Source organism: Felis catus, chromosome A1, assembly GCF_018350175.1.
Source record: "Felis catus isolate Fca126 chromosome A1, F.catus_Fca126_mat1.0, whole genome shotgun sequence".
Lineage (NCBI taxonomy): Eukaryota > Metazoa > Chordata > Mammalia > Carnivora > Felidae > Felis > Felis catus.
In genome coordinates, this window is record NC_058368.1 from 454,252 (window position 1) to 470,180 (window position 15,929).

General features: G+C 38.6%; 1 protein-coding gene across 1 annotated transcript in view; it reads left to right on the plus strand.

Moving 5' to 3' along the window:
• The first annotated feature begins 7,896 nt into the window (after nt 1–7,896).
• The window catches only part of RNF17 (ring finger protein 17), a 115,457-nt gene continuing 107,424 nt past the window's right edge, over nt 7,897–15,929 (plus strand). Inside the window, exons 1-2 of the mRNA XM_045037204.1 lie at nt 7,897–8,072; nt 10,218–10,312. Coding sequence (XP_044893139.1) covers nt 7,943–8,072; nt 10,218–10,312 — 225 coding nt within the window. The 5' untranslated portion in view covers nt 7,897–7,942. The remainder of the gene's footprint in view (nt 8,073–10,217; nt 10,313–15,929) is intronic.

A 15,929-nucleotide genomic window follows, 5' to 3' on the forward strand; every position in this document is an offset into this window, starting at 1 on the left:
GCAGTGTGCAAGTAGCCCAGACAGGGGCCACACCACTCCACAGTGAGTCCTGCCCCTGGACAGGGGAAGATAAGGTACACACCAGTCTGACTGCGGCCCCATCCACCAACACAAGTTACTCTGGACAGCACAGGGGAAGTGCCCTGCAGTTTGGAGCTACCCCAGGGACCATGCAAAATGATGAAACGGAAGAATTCTCCTCAAAAGAAACTCCAGGAAGTAGCAACCGCTAACAAATTGATCAAAACCAACTCAAGCAGTATAACGGAACAAGAGTTTAGAATAATAGTCATAAAATTAATTGCTGGACTTGAAAAAAGCATAGAGGACAGCAGAGAATCTATTGCTACAGAGATCAAGGGACTGAGAAATAGTCGTGAGAAGCTAAAAAACGCTATAAATGAGGTGCAAAATAAAATGGAGGCAGCCATAGCACGGATTGAGGAGGCAGAGGAGGGAATAGGTGAATCAGAAGATAAAATTATGGGAAAGCAGAAAGCTGAGAAAAAGGGAGATAAAAAAAAAATCCAGGAGTATGAGGGGAGATTTAGAGAACTAAGTGATGCAATCAAACAGAACAATATCCATATCATAGGAATTCCAGAAGAGGAAGAAGAAGAGAGAGAAAGGGGCTAAAGGCTTACTTGAACAAATCATAGCTGAAAACTTCCCTGATCTGGGAAAGGAAAAAGGCACTGAAATCCAAGAGGCACAGAGAACCCCCTACAGACGTACACTTGAATCGGTCTTCTCTATAACACATCATAGTGAAACTGGTGAAATACAAGGATAAAGGGAAAATTCAGAAAGCAGCTAGGGATAAACAGGCTCTAAGTTACAAAGGTAGACTCATAAGAATAGTAGCAGCCCTATCTACTGAAACTTGGCAGGCCAGAAAGGAATGGCAGGAAATCTTCAATGTGATGAACAGAGAAAATATGCAGCTGAGAATCCTTTCTCCAGCAAGTCTGTCATTCAGAATAGAAGGAGAGATAAAGGTCTTCCCAAACAAACAAAAGCTGAAGGAATTCATCACCACTAAACCAGTCCTACAAGAGATCCTAAGGGGGATTCTGTGAGTGAAATGTTGCAAGGACTACAAAGTGCCAGAGACATCACTACAAGCATGAAACAGACATCACAACGACTCTGAACCCACATCTTTGACTAATAACACTGAATGTAAAAGGACTAAATGATCCAACCAAAAGACATAGGGTATCAGAATGGATTAAAAAACAAGACCCATCTATTTGCTGTCTACACGAGACTCATTTTAGACCTGAGGACGCCTTCAGATTGAAAGTGAGGGGATGGAGAACCATCTGTCATGCTACTGGAGGTCAAAAGAGTAGTATGGCTGGAGTAGCCATACTTGTATCGGACAAACTAGACTTTAAATTAAAGGCTGTAACAAGAGATGAAATAGGGCACTATAAAATAATTACAGGGAGTATCCATCAGGAAGAGCTAACAATTATAAATGTCTATGTGCCAAATAGGGAAGCCCCCAAATATATAAAACGACTACTCACAAACATAAGCAACCTTATTGGATAAGAATGTGGTAATTGCAGGGGACTTTAACATCCCACTTACAACAATGGATAGATCATCTAGACACAGGATCAATAAAGAAACAAGGGCCCTGAATGATACATTGGATCAGATGGACTTGACAGATAGATTTAGAACTCTGCATCCCAAAGCAACAGAATATACTTTCTTCTCGAGTGCACATGGAACAGTCTCCAAAATAGATCACATACTGGGTCACAAAACAGCCCTTCATAAGTATGAAAGAATTGAGATCACACCAGGAACACTTTCAGACCACAATGCTATGAAACTTGAAATCAATTACAGGAAAAAGTCTGGAAAACCTCCAAAAGCATGGAGGTTAAAGAACACCCTACTAAAGAATGAATGGGTCAACCAGGCAATCAGAGAAGAAATTTAAAAATATATGGAAACAAATGAAAATGAAAATACAACAATCCATACGCTTTGGGATGCAGCAAAGGCAGTCCTGAGAGGAAAATACATTGTAATCCAGGCCTATCTCAAGAAACAAGCAAAATCCCAAGTACAAAATCTAACAGCACACCTAAAGGAACTAGAAGCAGAACAGCAAAGACACCCCAAATCCAGCGGAATAAGAGCAATAATAAAGATCAGAGCAGAAATAAACAAAACTATAGAGCAGATCAATGAAACCAAGAGTTGGTTTTTTGAAACAATAAACAAAATTGATAGACCTCTAGCCAGGCTTCTCAAAAAGAAAAGGGAGATGACCCAAATAGATAAAATCATGAATGAAAAGGGAATTATTACAACCAATCCCTCAGAGATACAAGCAATTATCAGGGAACACTATGAAAAATTACATGCCAACAAACTGGACAACCTGGAAGAAGTGGACAAATTCCTAAGCACCCACCCACTTCCAAAACTCAAACAGGAAGAAACAGAAAACTTGAACAGACCCATAACCAGTGAAGAAATTGAATCAGGTATCACAAACCTGCCAACAAATAAGAGTCCAGGACCAGATGGCTTCCCTGGGGAATTCTACCAGACATTTAAAGCAGAAATAATACCTATCCTTCTCAAGCTGTTCCAAAAAAATAGACAGGGAAGGAAAACTTCCAGACTCCTTCTATGAAGCCAGCATTACTTTGATTCCTAAACCAGACAGAGACCCAGCAAAAAAAGAGAACTACAGGCCAATATCCCTGATGAATATGGATGCAAAAATTCTCAACAAGATACTAGCAACTCGAATTCAACAGCATATAAAAGGAATTATTCACCATGATCAAGTGGGACTCATTCGTGGGCTACAGGGCTGGTTCACCATTTGCAAATCAATCAATGTGATACATCACATTAAGAAAAGAAAAGAAAAGAATCATATGATCCTGCCAATCGATGCAGAAAAAGCATCTGACAAAATTCAGATTCCTTTCTTAATAAAACCCCTTGAGAAAGTCGGGATAGAAGGAACATACGTCAACATCATAAAAGCCATTTATGAAAAGCCCACAGCTAATATCATCCTCAATGGGGAAAAACTGAGAGGTTTCCTCCTGAGATCAGGAACACGACAGGGATGTCCACTCTCACCGCTGTTGTTTAACATAGTGTTGGAAGTCCTAGCATCAACAATCAGAACACAAAAGGAAATCAAAGGCATCAAAATTGGCAAAGATGAAGTCGAACTTTCACTTTTTGCAGATGACATGATATTAAACATGCAAAACCTGACAGACTCCACCCAAAGTCTACTAGAACGGATACATGAATTCAGCAAAGTCGCAGGACACAAAATCAATGTACAGAAATCAGTTGCATTCTTATACACTAATAATGAAGTAACAGAAAGACAAATAAAGAAACTGATCCCATTCACAACTGCACCAAGAAGCATAAAATACCTGGTAATAAACCTAACCAAAGATGTGAAAGATCTGTATGCTGAAAACTATAGAAAGTTTATGAAGGAAACTGAAGAAGGTATAAAGAAATGGAAAAACATTCCATGCTCACAGATTGGAAGAATAAATATTGTTAAAATGTCAATACTACCCAAAGCTATCTGCACATTCGATGAAATCCCAATCAAAATTGCACCAGCATTCTTCTCGAAGCTAGAACAAGCAATCCTAACATTTGTATGGAACCACAAAAGACCCCGAATAGCCAAAGTAATATTGAGGAAGAAGACCAAAGTGGGAGGCATCACAATCCCAGACTGTAGTCTCTACTACAAAGTTGTAATCATCAAGACAGCATCATATTGGCACAAAAACAGACACATAGACCAATGGGATAGAATAGAGACTCCAGAATTGGCCCTACAAAAGTATGGCCAAGTTATCTTTGACAAAGCAGGAAAGAATATCCGATGGAAAAAAGAGTGTCTTTTTAACAAATGGTGCTGGGAGAACTGGACTGCAACATGCAGAAGAATGAAACTAGGCCACTTTCTTACACCATTCATAAAAATAAACTCAAAATGCATAAAGGGACCTGAATGTGAGACAGGAAACCATCAGAACCCTAGAGGAGAAAGCAGGAACAAACCTCTCTGACTGTAGCCACAGCAATTTCTTACTTGACACATCTCCAAAGGCAAGGGAATTAAAAGCAAAAATGAACTATTGGGACCTCACAAAGATAAAAAGCTTCTGCACTGCAAAGGAAACAATCAACAAAACAATCAACCAAACAAAAAACAGAAGGCAACCAACGGAATGGGAAAATACATTTGCAAATGACATATTGGACAAAGGGCTAGTATCCAAAATCTATGAAGAGCTCACCAAACTCCACACCCGAAAAACAAATAATCCAGTGAAGAAATGGGCAGAAAACATGAATAGACACTTCTCTAAAGAAGACATCCAGATGGCCAACAGGCACATGAAAAGATGCTCAGCGTCACTCCTCATCAGGGAAATACAAATCAAAACCACACTGAGATACCACCTCACGCCAGTCAGGGTGGCTAAAATGAACAAATCAGGAGACTACAGATGTTGGCGAGGATGTGGAGAAAAGGGAACCCTCTTGCACTGTGGGTGGGAATGCAAACTGGTGCAGCCGCTCTGGAAAACAGTGTGGAGGTTCCTCAAAAAATTAAAAATAGATTTATCATATGACCCAGCAATAGCACTGCTAGGAATTTTCCCTAGGGATACAGGAGTGCTGATGCATAGGGGCACTTGTACCCCAATGTTTATAGCAGCCCTTTCAACAATAGCCAAATTCTTAAAAGAGCCTGAATGTCCATCAACTTTTGAATGGATAAAGAAATTGTGGTTTGTATATACAAAGGAATACTACTGGCAATGAGAAAGAATGAAATATGGCCTTTTGTAGCAACGTGTATGGAACTGGAGAATGTTATGCTAAGTGAAAAAAGTCATACAGAGAAAGACAGATACCATATGTTTTCACTCTTACGTGGATCCTGAGAAACTTAACAGAAGACCATGGGGGAGGGGAGGGGAAAAAAAGGTTAGAGAGGGAGGGAGCCAAACCATAAGAGACTCTTACAAACTGAGAATAAACTGAGGGTTGATCGGGGTTAGGAGGGAGGGGAAAGTGGGAGATGGCTACTGAGGAGGGCACCTGTTGGGATGAGCACTAGGTGTTGTATGGAAACCAATTTTACAATAAATATCATACTAAAAATAATAATAATAAAATTTTTATAAATGTTAAATCCACTGTTTTATTGAAACGAAAGTAGAACCAAGGTTAAAATATACTTGATGCTTTTAAAAGTCATAATAAAATGTGGAATGTCTATCTCTGTATCTGTGTTCTGAGATGGCACTACACCAATGGTGTATACATAGAGACACATATGAAATGAGTAAATCAAGGTTCAAGACCCTGCCCAACCAAATTACTGCGTTCTGATATTTCCTTTGCACCTCACTTTCTCCCACTCCTATGCAAATTCCAATGACAACAAATCTGAATTTTAAAATAGAAGAGAAGGTAATAAAGCTTGTAGAAGATAATAAATACAATGAATATTTAGCTTGGGGAAAGATTTTAAAACAATATTCACAAATTGCAAATCTTAACGAAAATTCCATAGTAAAATACAACACTTTTGGACAATAAGAGATATCATAAAGTAAAACACACACACACACACACACACGCACACGCACACACACACACCCCAAAACAAATCATAGCCTAAGAAAGGATATTTGCAATGGAATCTAGAATAAAGAATTGCTATAAATCAGTCAAGAGACAAACAACCCAAAAGGCAAAAAAAAGAACATGAAAGTCTAAATGAATAATAAACATGAAAACTCATTAGTCATTAGAGAAATGTACGTAAGGCCACAAGGAGATATCATGGCACAGGCATTGAATTGGCAAAAAATAAATAAACAAAACAGCTGCTAATCCAAGCTTTTGCATGGTAGGTTAGGTTCACACACTGATGGCAGGAGTGAACAGGTAGGCTAAAAGGTAAAGAATTCTGTTTATCTTGTATACCTTTAGGTGGGGAAAATATCTCCCCCGTTACCTACAATATATACATGCTTCCAGGTAGGCTTGGGATTTGAAATATGCTGTCAGGGTAGTCTATCAAAACACAAGCCAAGACATTAAATTAAAGTGCTCCTAGATTCATCATGCATTGAGGTGCCTAAAGGAAGCAAAAATGAAATCTGGGGAAATGTATCCTTAATACAGGTCTTACAAGATTCGCACAGATAAACATTTTCAAACATGAGCTTAAAATCGAAAATTATAAAACATATGAAGAAACAAATCACCATGAATGAGGATTGGTAAAAATAATAAATTGCATATTTATACCTCTGAAGAATATCAGAAAAAGGAATGTTGGGGTTATATAACAAAATAAGTGTGCTTAAAATATTAAAGTAATAAAAGATGGAATAAAAAACATGAGAAAGGAACATAATTCCAAAAAAGATCAGGCAAAATTTGAAATTAAAAAAAAGAGAATATCTAGAATTGAATAAAATAGTCACTGAAAATTTAAAACTCAGTGGTCATGTTAAATAGCAGATTATGTACGGCTGAAGAGAGAATTGATTAACAGGTATAGATATCTGAAAAAAATTCCCAGAATGCAGCACAGAGAGATAAAGAAATGGAAATATGAAAGCGAAGTTAAGAAAGGTATAGAATGAAAAGGCCCTATTTACTAACAGGAGCTCCAGAAAAAATAACAAGGGAGAAATAATATTCAAAGAGATAAATGTCTGAACATAATATTTGTTTCTATTTTTTTAATAGAGGAGAAAAAAAGGAATATATGCAGGCAGTTATTCTTACCCTCTGAAGGCACTCTGCCATCTCTAGATGTTTCCTCCACAATATACCTGCCCCATTGCTACCAGATTACTTTAGCCCTTGCTCTTACAACTTCACTAGCACTCTACTGCTTGAAAGGTAAAGTCCAAACTCCTTAGTCCAATATTGAAGACTCCCCCAAAATTCTACCCCAATATACCTTATCCAAAAAGCTCACTTTAAGGAAATTAATGCTCTGACTTAATGGCCTACAAATTAAATTCCAGAGAGGCCACTGCATCTCCCACTTTTCTTTGCTTAAGCCATTCTTTCTCTCTGGAATGCCTGATGTCCTGTTTACTCCTTAAAGTCCTACCCAGGGTTTAAGGTCTAATGTAAACCCCTATATCCTTTAGGAAGGCTAGACATCATCTCTTCAGAATGCGGCAATTCTTATTGTCTCTAATCTCCTCTGGCACTTAACACAAGCCACCCCAGCAGAAGTTACCGTTTTAGAGGTAGAGGGCTACATACCTCTCAAGCAAGAACCTGTTAGTTTACAAATGCTTAGCATCCCCAACTGCTCCCAGCAGTGCCTTGTATACCATTAACAACTATTAACGATGACCAGACTTTAGTTTGAAATTGTTAATGGAATCTCCCCACCGGTAGATGCTGATAGGTTCTCCACTAAGGCTACTATTAGTCAAGCCCCCACATTTCCAGCACACAGGTTTAGGGCCTCTAGCCCTAATATATTGAGGGAAGAAGGATGACTTCAATACAAAAGATTGTTTTCTACCTGTAAAGTCGACAACAATTTAAGTAATAATACGCGAAATCTGAATTTGAATGCAGTAAGAGTGCTACGGGAGTGTGCTTTAGGTAAAAATCTGAAAGTAAGTGGTCCTTCCCTGACCTCCGGTGGCGTCCTTCCTCAGACTGTACCCGCCCAAGTCCAAGCCGAAAACAGCCACCCCCGCACCTGGAATTCCGGACGCCCCAGCGTGGCAAGCTGAGAAGGCGGGCTAAACTCTTTGATTGGCTATCAGGAGCCGCCTGCCCTGAGGATTGGTCGCTGCCGCAAGGGACGCCGGGACTGGAACGTGGTACCCGTCCTCGGATCCCGAAGGAGGCCGCCATGGCGGCAGTGCCTTCGACGGCTTGTTTAAGCCTGTCTGCCTATCGGCAGATGGGGAGGAAGAGTCGGCCGTGGGGCGCTGCCGAGATTCAGTGCACTCAGTGTGGAAGAAGGGAGTCCAGAGTTTCTGGTGAGGAAACCCCCATGGGGCCCAGCCCCGCCTTGGCCATCTGCCCTCCATAGGCTCTGTCCCAGTCAGGCTGCTGGGCCTGGAGACGGAGAGCAAGGCCTGTCCCGAGGGCTGGGAGCCGGGTGGGGTGGCAGTGTGGGGCGCTGCTCAGTTACAGCAAGGTGGACCTGGAGAACTGTGTCACAGGCCTCCCTGCGTGTCTGCAGCCCACCCTCGGGGCGGCAGAGACGTCCCCTGTGGTCAGGGTGGCTCCGTACCTCTCCGAAGCTTTCTCCACTTGGCACCTGCTTCTCTCCCTTTTTCACTGATTCTATTAGGGAATGGTGTGTGAGCTCTCTTGAGCGTTAGTTCAAAAACTCCCCCAGGTTCACAAATTCATGAAAGGGTAGATATAAAAATTTAGCCCATTGTCTTGTGATCAAGAAGTAACGAAATTTGGTTTGCTTGTGTAGATTTTGTTGCAGGAGAAGTAATGAGTAGACCACTTTAAAATGTTCCAGGATTAGAAAACAGATATTTGGCATTGGGAGGGAAGCGTTATGGCTCAGTTTGGCTTAAGGCATTGTTTGGGAAACAATTCACTCTTTTTGTGCATCTTGTGTTTTTTCTTTGTACATCAAGGGGGGATATCCACTGCACTCCTATGGATTTAGAATCTGCTCCAGTGAAAACACTTTCAGGTTACTTTAATGTAATTTAAAATGCCTTAGAGTGCTGTCTCTGGCAGGAGTTGTTGAATTTCAAACTGCAGTTGCTGAAAAGTCTTATTACCACTCAAATGACTACTTAACTTTTATACTTTCATAGTGAAAATCGTTCATTTTCTCAGTCCCTCCGAGGTGGACTCCATTTGAGAGATGTGAGTGAACCTTTGTAGAAAAAGTTGGTTAGTTGTGTTTTAAGGTGGGGAGCCAAGTTTCTCCTACTCTTTTTATCACAGCTGTCGCATAGAAAATCTCCATTGTTTGAATCAAATAAGCATTACCAGGTAAAGTTTACGAACATGACCTTTTAAAATCACTCATGCTTCCATATGTTTGTATTACAATGCTCAGAAATACTAGGTGGTGTTTAGGCATATAAAATTGTGGAAGTGCTTTGTAAGCTATGATGTATCACAGATTAGACTGGTACAATATCAGAAATTGTATAAGGATAGAACAGTTAAACAATTTTGATTTATTTGGAAATATTAATCTCTGAAATTTAGAGCTGTAAAATTTAGCTTGGTCATAAGCAAGTTTCAGATATTTCGCTTGGCTTGCAAACTAAAGCTTTTTTATCAAAAGAATGTAATTCTTATAAATCAGCAAGAACACTGTCTTTTGGCAATAAAATATAACTGATTTTATCTAGTGCTTTTCCTTTTTTTCTTACAAAGTGTTTTAAAATGACAACTTTTTGAAGTTACATAGCTAAAACAAATATGTTTACTATGATAAGCTTTAAATTCTATTGACAGCATTAAAATCTTGATATTAGGCTTTCACTCAGGGTTATGGTATTTCCCCTCATAAATGCTAGGTTTGTGAAATTATCTTTATGTGGATCATGTATGTGTGACAGTAGTAGCATCTGGCTTCTGTCAAGTATCTTAGGTCATTGTAAGAGAGAGGTCTTGCCAATGTCTCATATCTGCCCTCCCTGTTCCCTTCACAGGATTGGAAATATAAATTAGAGGCAATGGGAACAAATAGAAAGAGTATTGGACTTGGACACAGAACTAGGCTGGAGTCTAGATTATACCATTTAGCCACATCACCAAAAGGTTTATCCATTTCTAAGTTGAATGTAACCTTCCTAAGCCTACTTGGCTGTGATATGTACAAGGATCAAATGAAGTATGTCAGAACATTTTGTATGATTATAAGATATGGCAAATTCGAAGTAGTATCGGTACCAGAAACTAAATTAATGCAAACAATATTACATAGCCCTGCTTGGCTTTCAATTTGACTTTTTCCCTCCTTCACACTTAATAGCTTCTACTGAATTTTGTTTAACAGGTCCTGCATTTCTAATGAAACTTGATATCTCTTCCCATGCAAGAGTCCCCTCTTTTAACTTTTCCCTCTGATTAATGCTGCACATTCAATGCTAACAAACTATAGACAGTTTAATTCACAGCAGAATTTCATTTCATAGGTCACCACCATGAACTTCAATGTGGACATGCTTTTTGTGAACTGTGCTTGTTAATAACTGAAGAACACAACACAATTATATGTCCTGATTGTGAGGTAAGTTTTATCATCTTTCATAGTCAGTATATTGTAACCTACTGTTGAAGGTAAAAATGTTAGAGAAAACATACTTCTAGTTAGAACCTGAAATTTTGAATTTTTGCTGCTGAGTCTTAAAGCAGCTTAATAAAAAATAAAGCTTTTTTTGATTCGTTTTATAATTGTTACGAATATTCAAGAAAATACAAAGTTAAAGTTCTACATTAATCAGCCTATATATTTTGACTCTTTTTAAAAATAAGTTTTTAAATTTTAGAGAGAGCAAGTGTGCAAGCAGGGGAGAGGGACAGTGGGAGGGAGAGGGAGAGAGAGAGAATATCTTAAGTAGACTTCACACACAGCATGGAGCCCAATACAGGCTCAGTCCCATGATCCTGGGATCATGACCTGAGCTGAAATCAAGGGTCAGATGCTTAACTGACTGAGCTACCCAGGCACCCCTTTGGAGACTTCTGTGGAAAATTGCCTCTTTTTAATTATTTTCATTTATTTTTTTACATTATTTTTAATGTCTATTCATTTTTGAGACAGAGAGAGACAGAGCATGATTGGAGGAGGGGCAGAGAGAGAGGGAGACACAGAATCCAAAGCAGGCTCCAGGCTCCGAGCTCAGAGATATTAACACAGAGCTCAATGTGGGGGCTTGAACCCACGAACTGTGAGATCATGACCTGAGCCGAAGTCAGACGCTTAACCAACTAAGCCACTCAGGCACCCGTATTTTTATTTATTTTTTACGTTTATCCTAATTTTTACTGTTTCCAATGATCATTTTTGTTTATTTTTTCAAATTTTTATTTAACTTTTAGTTAACATACAGTTAATATTGGTTTCAGGAGTAGAATCCAGTGATTCATCAATTACATACAACACCCAGTGCTCATCATAACAAGTGCCCTCCCTAATACCCATCCCTCATCTGGCCCTTCCCCCACCCACCTCCCTCCATCAACCATCAGTTCTCTAAGAGTCTCTCATGGTTTGTTTCTCTCTCTCTTTTCCCCCATCCCATATGTTCACCTGTTCTGTTTCTTAAGTTCCACATATGAGTGAAATCATGTGGTATTTATCTTCTCTGATTAACTTATTTCACTTAGCATCATGCATGTAGCTCAGTCTGTGTCATTGCATATGGCAAGATTTCATTCTTTTTGATGACTGAGTGATATTCCATAAGAATGTCTTTTAACACACACGCACACACACCATTCATCTCTATCCATTCATCAGTTAACGGACATTTGGGCTCTCTCCATAGCTTGGCTAATGTTAATCATGATGCTGTAAACATAGGGGTGCGTGTCCCCCTTCAAATCTGTATTTTTGTGTCCTTTGGGTAAATACCTAGTAGTACAATTTTTGGATCTTAGGGTAGTTCTCTTTTTAACTTTTTGAGGAACCTCTATACTGTTCTCCAGAGTGACTGTACCCGTTTGCAGTCACACCAACAGTCCAAGAGTGTTCCCCTTTCTCTGCATCCTCGCCAACACCTGTTGTTTCTTGTGTTGTTAATTTTACCCATTCTGACAGGTGTGTGGTGGTATCTCATTGTGGTTTTGATCTATATTTCCCTGATGATGAGTGATGTTGAGCATCTCTTCATGTGTCTGTTAGCCATCTGGATGTCTTTTTTGGAAGTGTCTATTCATGTCTTCTGCCCATTTCTTAGCTGGATTGTATGTTTTTTGGAGGTTGAGTTTGGTAAGTTCTTTACCGATTTTGGATACTAACCTTTTATCAGGTATGTCATTTGCAAATATCTTCTCCTATTCTGTAGGCTGCCTTTTAGTTTTGTAGATTGTTTCCTTCACTGTGAAAAAGCTTTTTATTTTGATGAAGTCCCAATAGTTTATTTTTGCTTTTGTTTCCCTCGCCTCTGGCGATGTATCTGGTAAGAAGTTGCTGTGGCCAAGGTCAAAGAGGTTACTGCCTGTGTTGTCCTCTAGGATTTTGATGGTTTCCTGTCTCACATTTAGGTCTTTCATCCATCTTGAATTTATTTTTGTATATGGTCTTTTTACTTATTTTTAGTGACATACATTCCTTTCAAGTCTCTACCTTTCTTTGCCACACCAATAGCATGCAAGGAAATTTTGAACTCTCCCTGACCCTGAAACTTTGTGTGTTATCGAATTTATATTTGTAGAGATGCCATAGTTTAAAAAGAGAAACAAAACAGTAGCCTGAAGTTAACTTCACAGGCACTAAAAAAGTACAGTTGCACTAGGATTAAAATCTATAGACCCATAATAAAGTAAAATTTAATGAACATCCTTTGCATTTGCTACAAATACAAATGTAGTTCAATTTATATAGTATGTCCCTGGAAAATTGTCTTTTAATCTGTAAATTCTTTTTCTTTTTTTTAGGTTTACTTATTTTGAGAAGGAAAGCATGGGAGTGGGGTGCAGAGAGAGAGAGGGAGAGAATCTCAAGCAGGTTCTACAAGGTCAGAGTGGTCATGATGCAGGGCTTGAACTCATGAATCTTGAAATCATGACCTGAGCCAAAGTCAGACACTTAATCAACTGAGCCACCCAGGCACCCTTTAATCTCTAAATTCTTAATGTTCCACTTGAGATATCAGATGATGAGGATTTGTAGCCATTGTTTTCTGTCAGTGAGACAAACAAGATAGAAGCTGAAGATCTGGAATGCAGTCATAGTTCTGTCACACAAAGCCTGAGTTTCCTCATTCATGAGATGGAAATAATACCTACTTTTCTTATAGGATTGTAAGTCAAATTTGAGTTATGTAAAAGTTCTCTACAAGCTTCAAGACCATTGAAATAAGTGTTATAATCAACCCATGATCATTTAGGTGTGGATTAATTGGTTTGTAGGTTAAACATGGTAAAAAAAAAAAAAATACGTGTAAATTTGTGAAGGTTTGAATTATAATGGAAACATTTACATGTTAAAAGATGTCTATTTTGGAATTACATACTTTACAAATTATGGCCTTTATTGTAGGAAATTCTTTTCTCCTGTCCTTTTTTTGACATTGGGTTCCTCAGATGTGGCTTCACTACATAGTTAAAGGGGAGCCTAGTTCCTGTGGTTGTAATGGAAGATCCCTGACAGATTCAGTCTTGTGGTGGGAAAGGGAATAAACAGGCAACTGGAACTGTCTCTGCTTATATCCATCCTGTTATAATACTCAAAAAAACAGAGACATTTATTAGAACAGTAACCTTTCCCTTTTTTGGCAAATGACTTCATGCTTAGTGTCTTAAATCATTATACTTGTATTATTTTGAATAACATTTACATGAATGTTTATGGTACATTTACAAATGCTAGTTTTGATTTTATGGTTATGATAAATCTATTTTGTATCATTTTAACTAGTTCTGACTCTTACTTCAGGAGATCTGTTTCATCCTTCCCCTTTCTCCTCTTGTGCTTTTAGCCCAGGGAATTGACAAGGAACTATAATCAGATTCTTCACATGCACTAAAGCTGATCCTTATTTAAGGGAGTCCCTTCAAGAAACCTTCCTGAAATTGTTACCACTCTTTTTTAATTTTTGAGAGAGAGAAAAAATGAGCAGAGGAGGGTAGAAAGAGAGGGAGACACAGAATCCAAAGCAGGCTCCAGGCTCCAAGCTGTCAGCACAGAGCTGGACACAGGGCTCAAACTCACAAACTGTGAGATCATGACCTGAGCCAAAGTCGGACGCTTAACTGGCTGAGCCATCCAGGTGCCCTGTTACCACTCTTTTATTAGTTTTTAAAATGTAGATTTTTGCTTATATCTAATATTTATTTTGAATAGGAGAATGAACTAGTTTAAATTAGTAAAAAGACTGAATTTATAGACTATTTGAGTAATGTAGTTTATTATTTTTATATTACATGCTCTTTTCTAAAAAGCAAGATTTAAATACTTATGTTCACATTAAGTTTATATTTATGATTTATCTTCAATGTTGAAGGCCTAGGTATTTAAGCCTAAAATGATTCTATTCCAGATTAATAGATATACTTATGTTCTTATTTCTGAGTTTGGGTAAACATGAATTTATCTACCGGTATTTTTTTTTTTTAAGAGAGAGAGAAGGAGTGGGGGAGAGGGGCAGAGGGAGAGAGAATCTTAAGCAAACTCCACACTCAGCCCCAATGTGGGGCTCAGTCCCATGACCCTGGGATCATGACCTGAGCCAAAATCAAGAGTTGGACACTCAACTGACTGAGCCACCCAGGCACCCCTATCTACCAGTCTTTATCTTTCATAGTTGTATGGTTTTTGATAACATTGGTTCTTTGATTTTGATTGATATTAATGGTTACTTCATAAGCATTCTACATTTTGCACAGCAAGATGGCAGATTTTGTCCATAAGATCATACTTAGGTATCATTCCAGAAATACTGACATTGTATTGATCTATTGGACCGGAGTCCAAAAATATACCGTGTGAGAAGGAAAGGATAAGTTTTCTAATCAATAGATAATTACTATCTATTACCAGTCCCATGTGGATTAGAAATGTTAACATGCAAATTAAACATTTAAACTAAAAGTACAGATAATTGCATAATTTTGGATGGGGAAGCCTTGTTAAAACCTATCACTGAAAGCAGAAACCATAAAAGAAATACTGGCTAAATTTGACTGCATTGTTTCATTTACAGGTAGCAAAAACAAGCAAAAAACTCACCACAAATAGCAAACTGAGGGTTGCTGGAGGGGAGGTGGTAGGGGGACGGTTTAAATGGGTGATGGGTACTGAGTATTATATGTAAGTGATAAATCACTAAATTCTACACCTGAGGCCAATATTAACACTGTTTTAACTAACTGGAATCTAAAAACTTGAAACTAAAAACAAAAACCAGTGATAATTACATAATTTTTATTTTATTTTATTTTATGTTTATTTATTTTTGAGACAGAGAGAGACAGCATGAATGGGGGAGGGTCAGAGACAGAGAGGGAGACACAGAATCTGAAACAGGCTCCAGGTTCTGAGCTGTCAGCCCAGAGCCCGATGTGGGGCTTGAACTCACGAACCGGGAGATCATGACCTGGGTCGAAGTCGGACACTTAACCCACTGAGCCACCCAGGCGCCCCTCTAATTACATAATTTTTTTAAAAATGACAAGCTGTGAGGGTCGGGGAGAGAACCTGTTTTATATATTACAAGTTAAGAATCTGTATACAATTTTAACTGAAATCTTTTAGGTCAGTTGTATTTAATATTTTCTTAAATTTTCTGGAAGAGGTGTCTTCTCAAATCTGTTGATAGTAACATTAATCTCTTAACTGTGAAATGCTAAACCAAAGGGGGATAAGTGAATAGGCATATAGAAATTAAGGTTTTAGCTGCCAGTTGGGGGTGGGATATTCTCAAAAAATAACTTTCAGTCCAATGTGTTGTGTTAATAGTAACACTTTTTCAGGATGCCTGGGTGGCTCAGTTGGTTCAGTGTCCAATTCTTGATTTTGGCTTAGGTCATGATTTCACAGTTCATGAGATGGAGCCCCAAGCTGATAGCAAAGAGCCTGCTTGGGATATTTCTCTCTCTTTCTCTCTCTCTCTCTCTCTCTCTCTCTCTCTCTCTTTCTCTCTCTTTCTCTCTCTTTCTCTTTCTCTCTCTTTCTCTCTCTT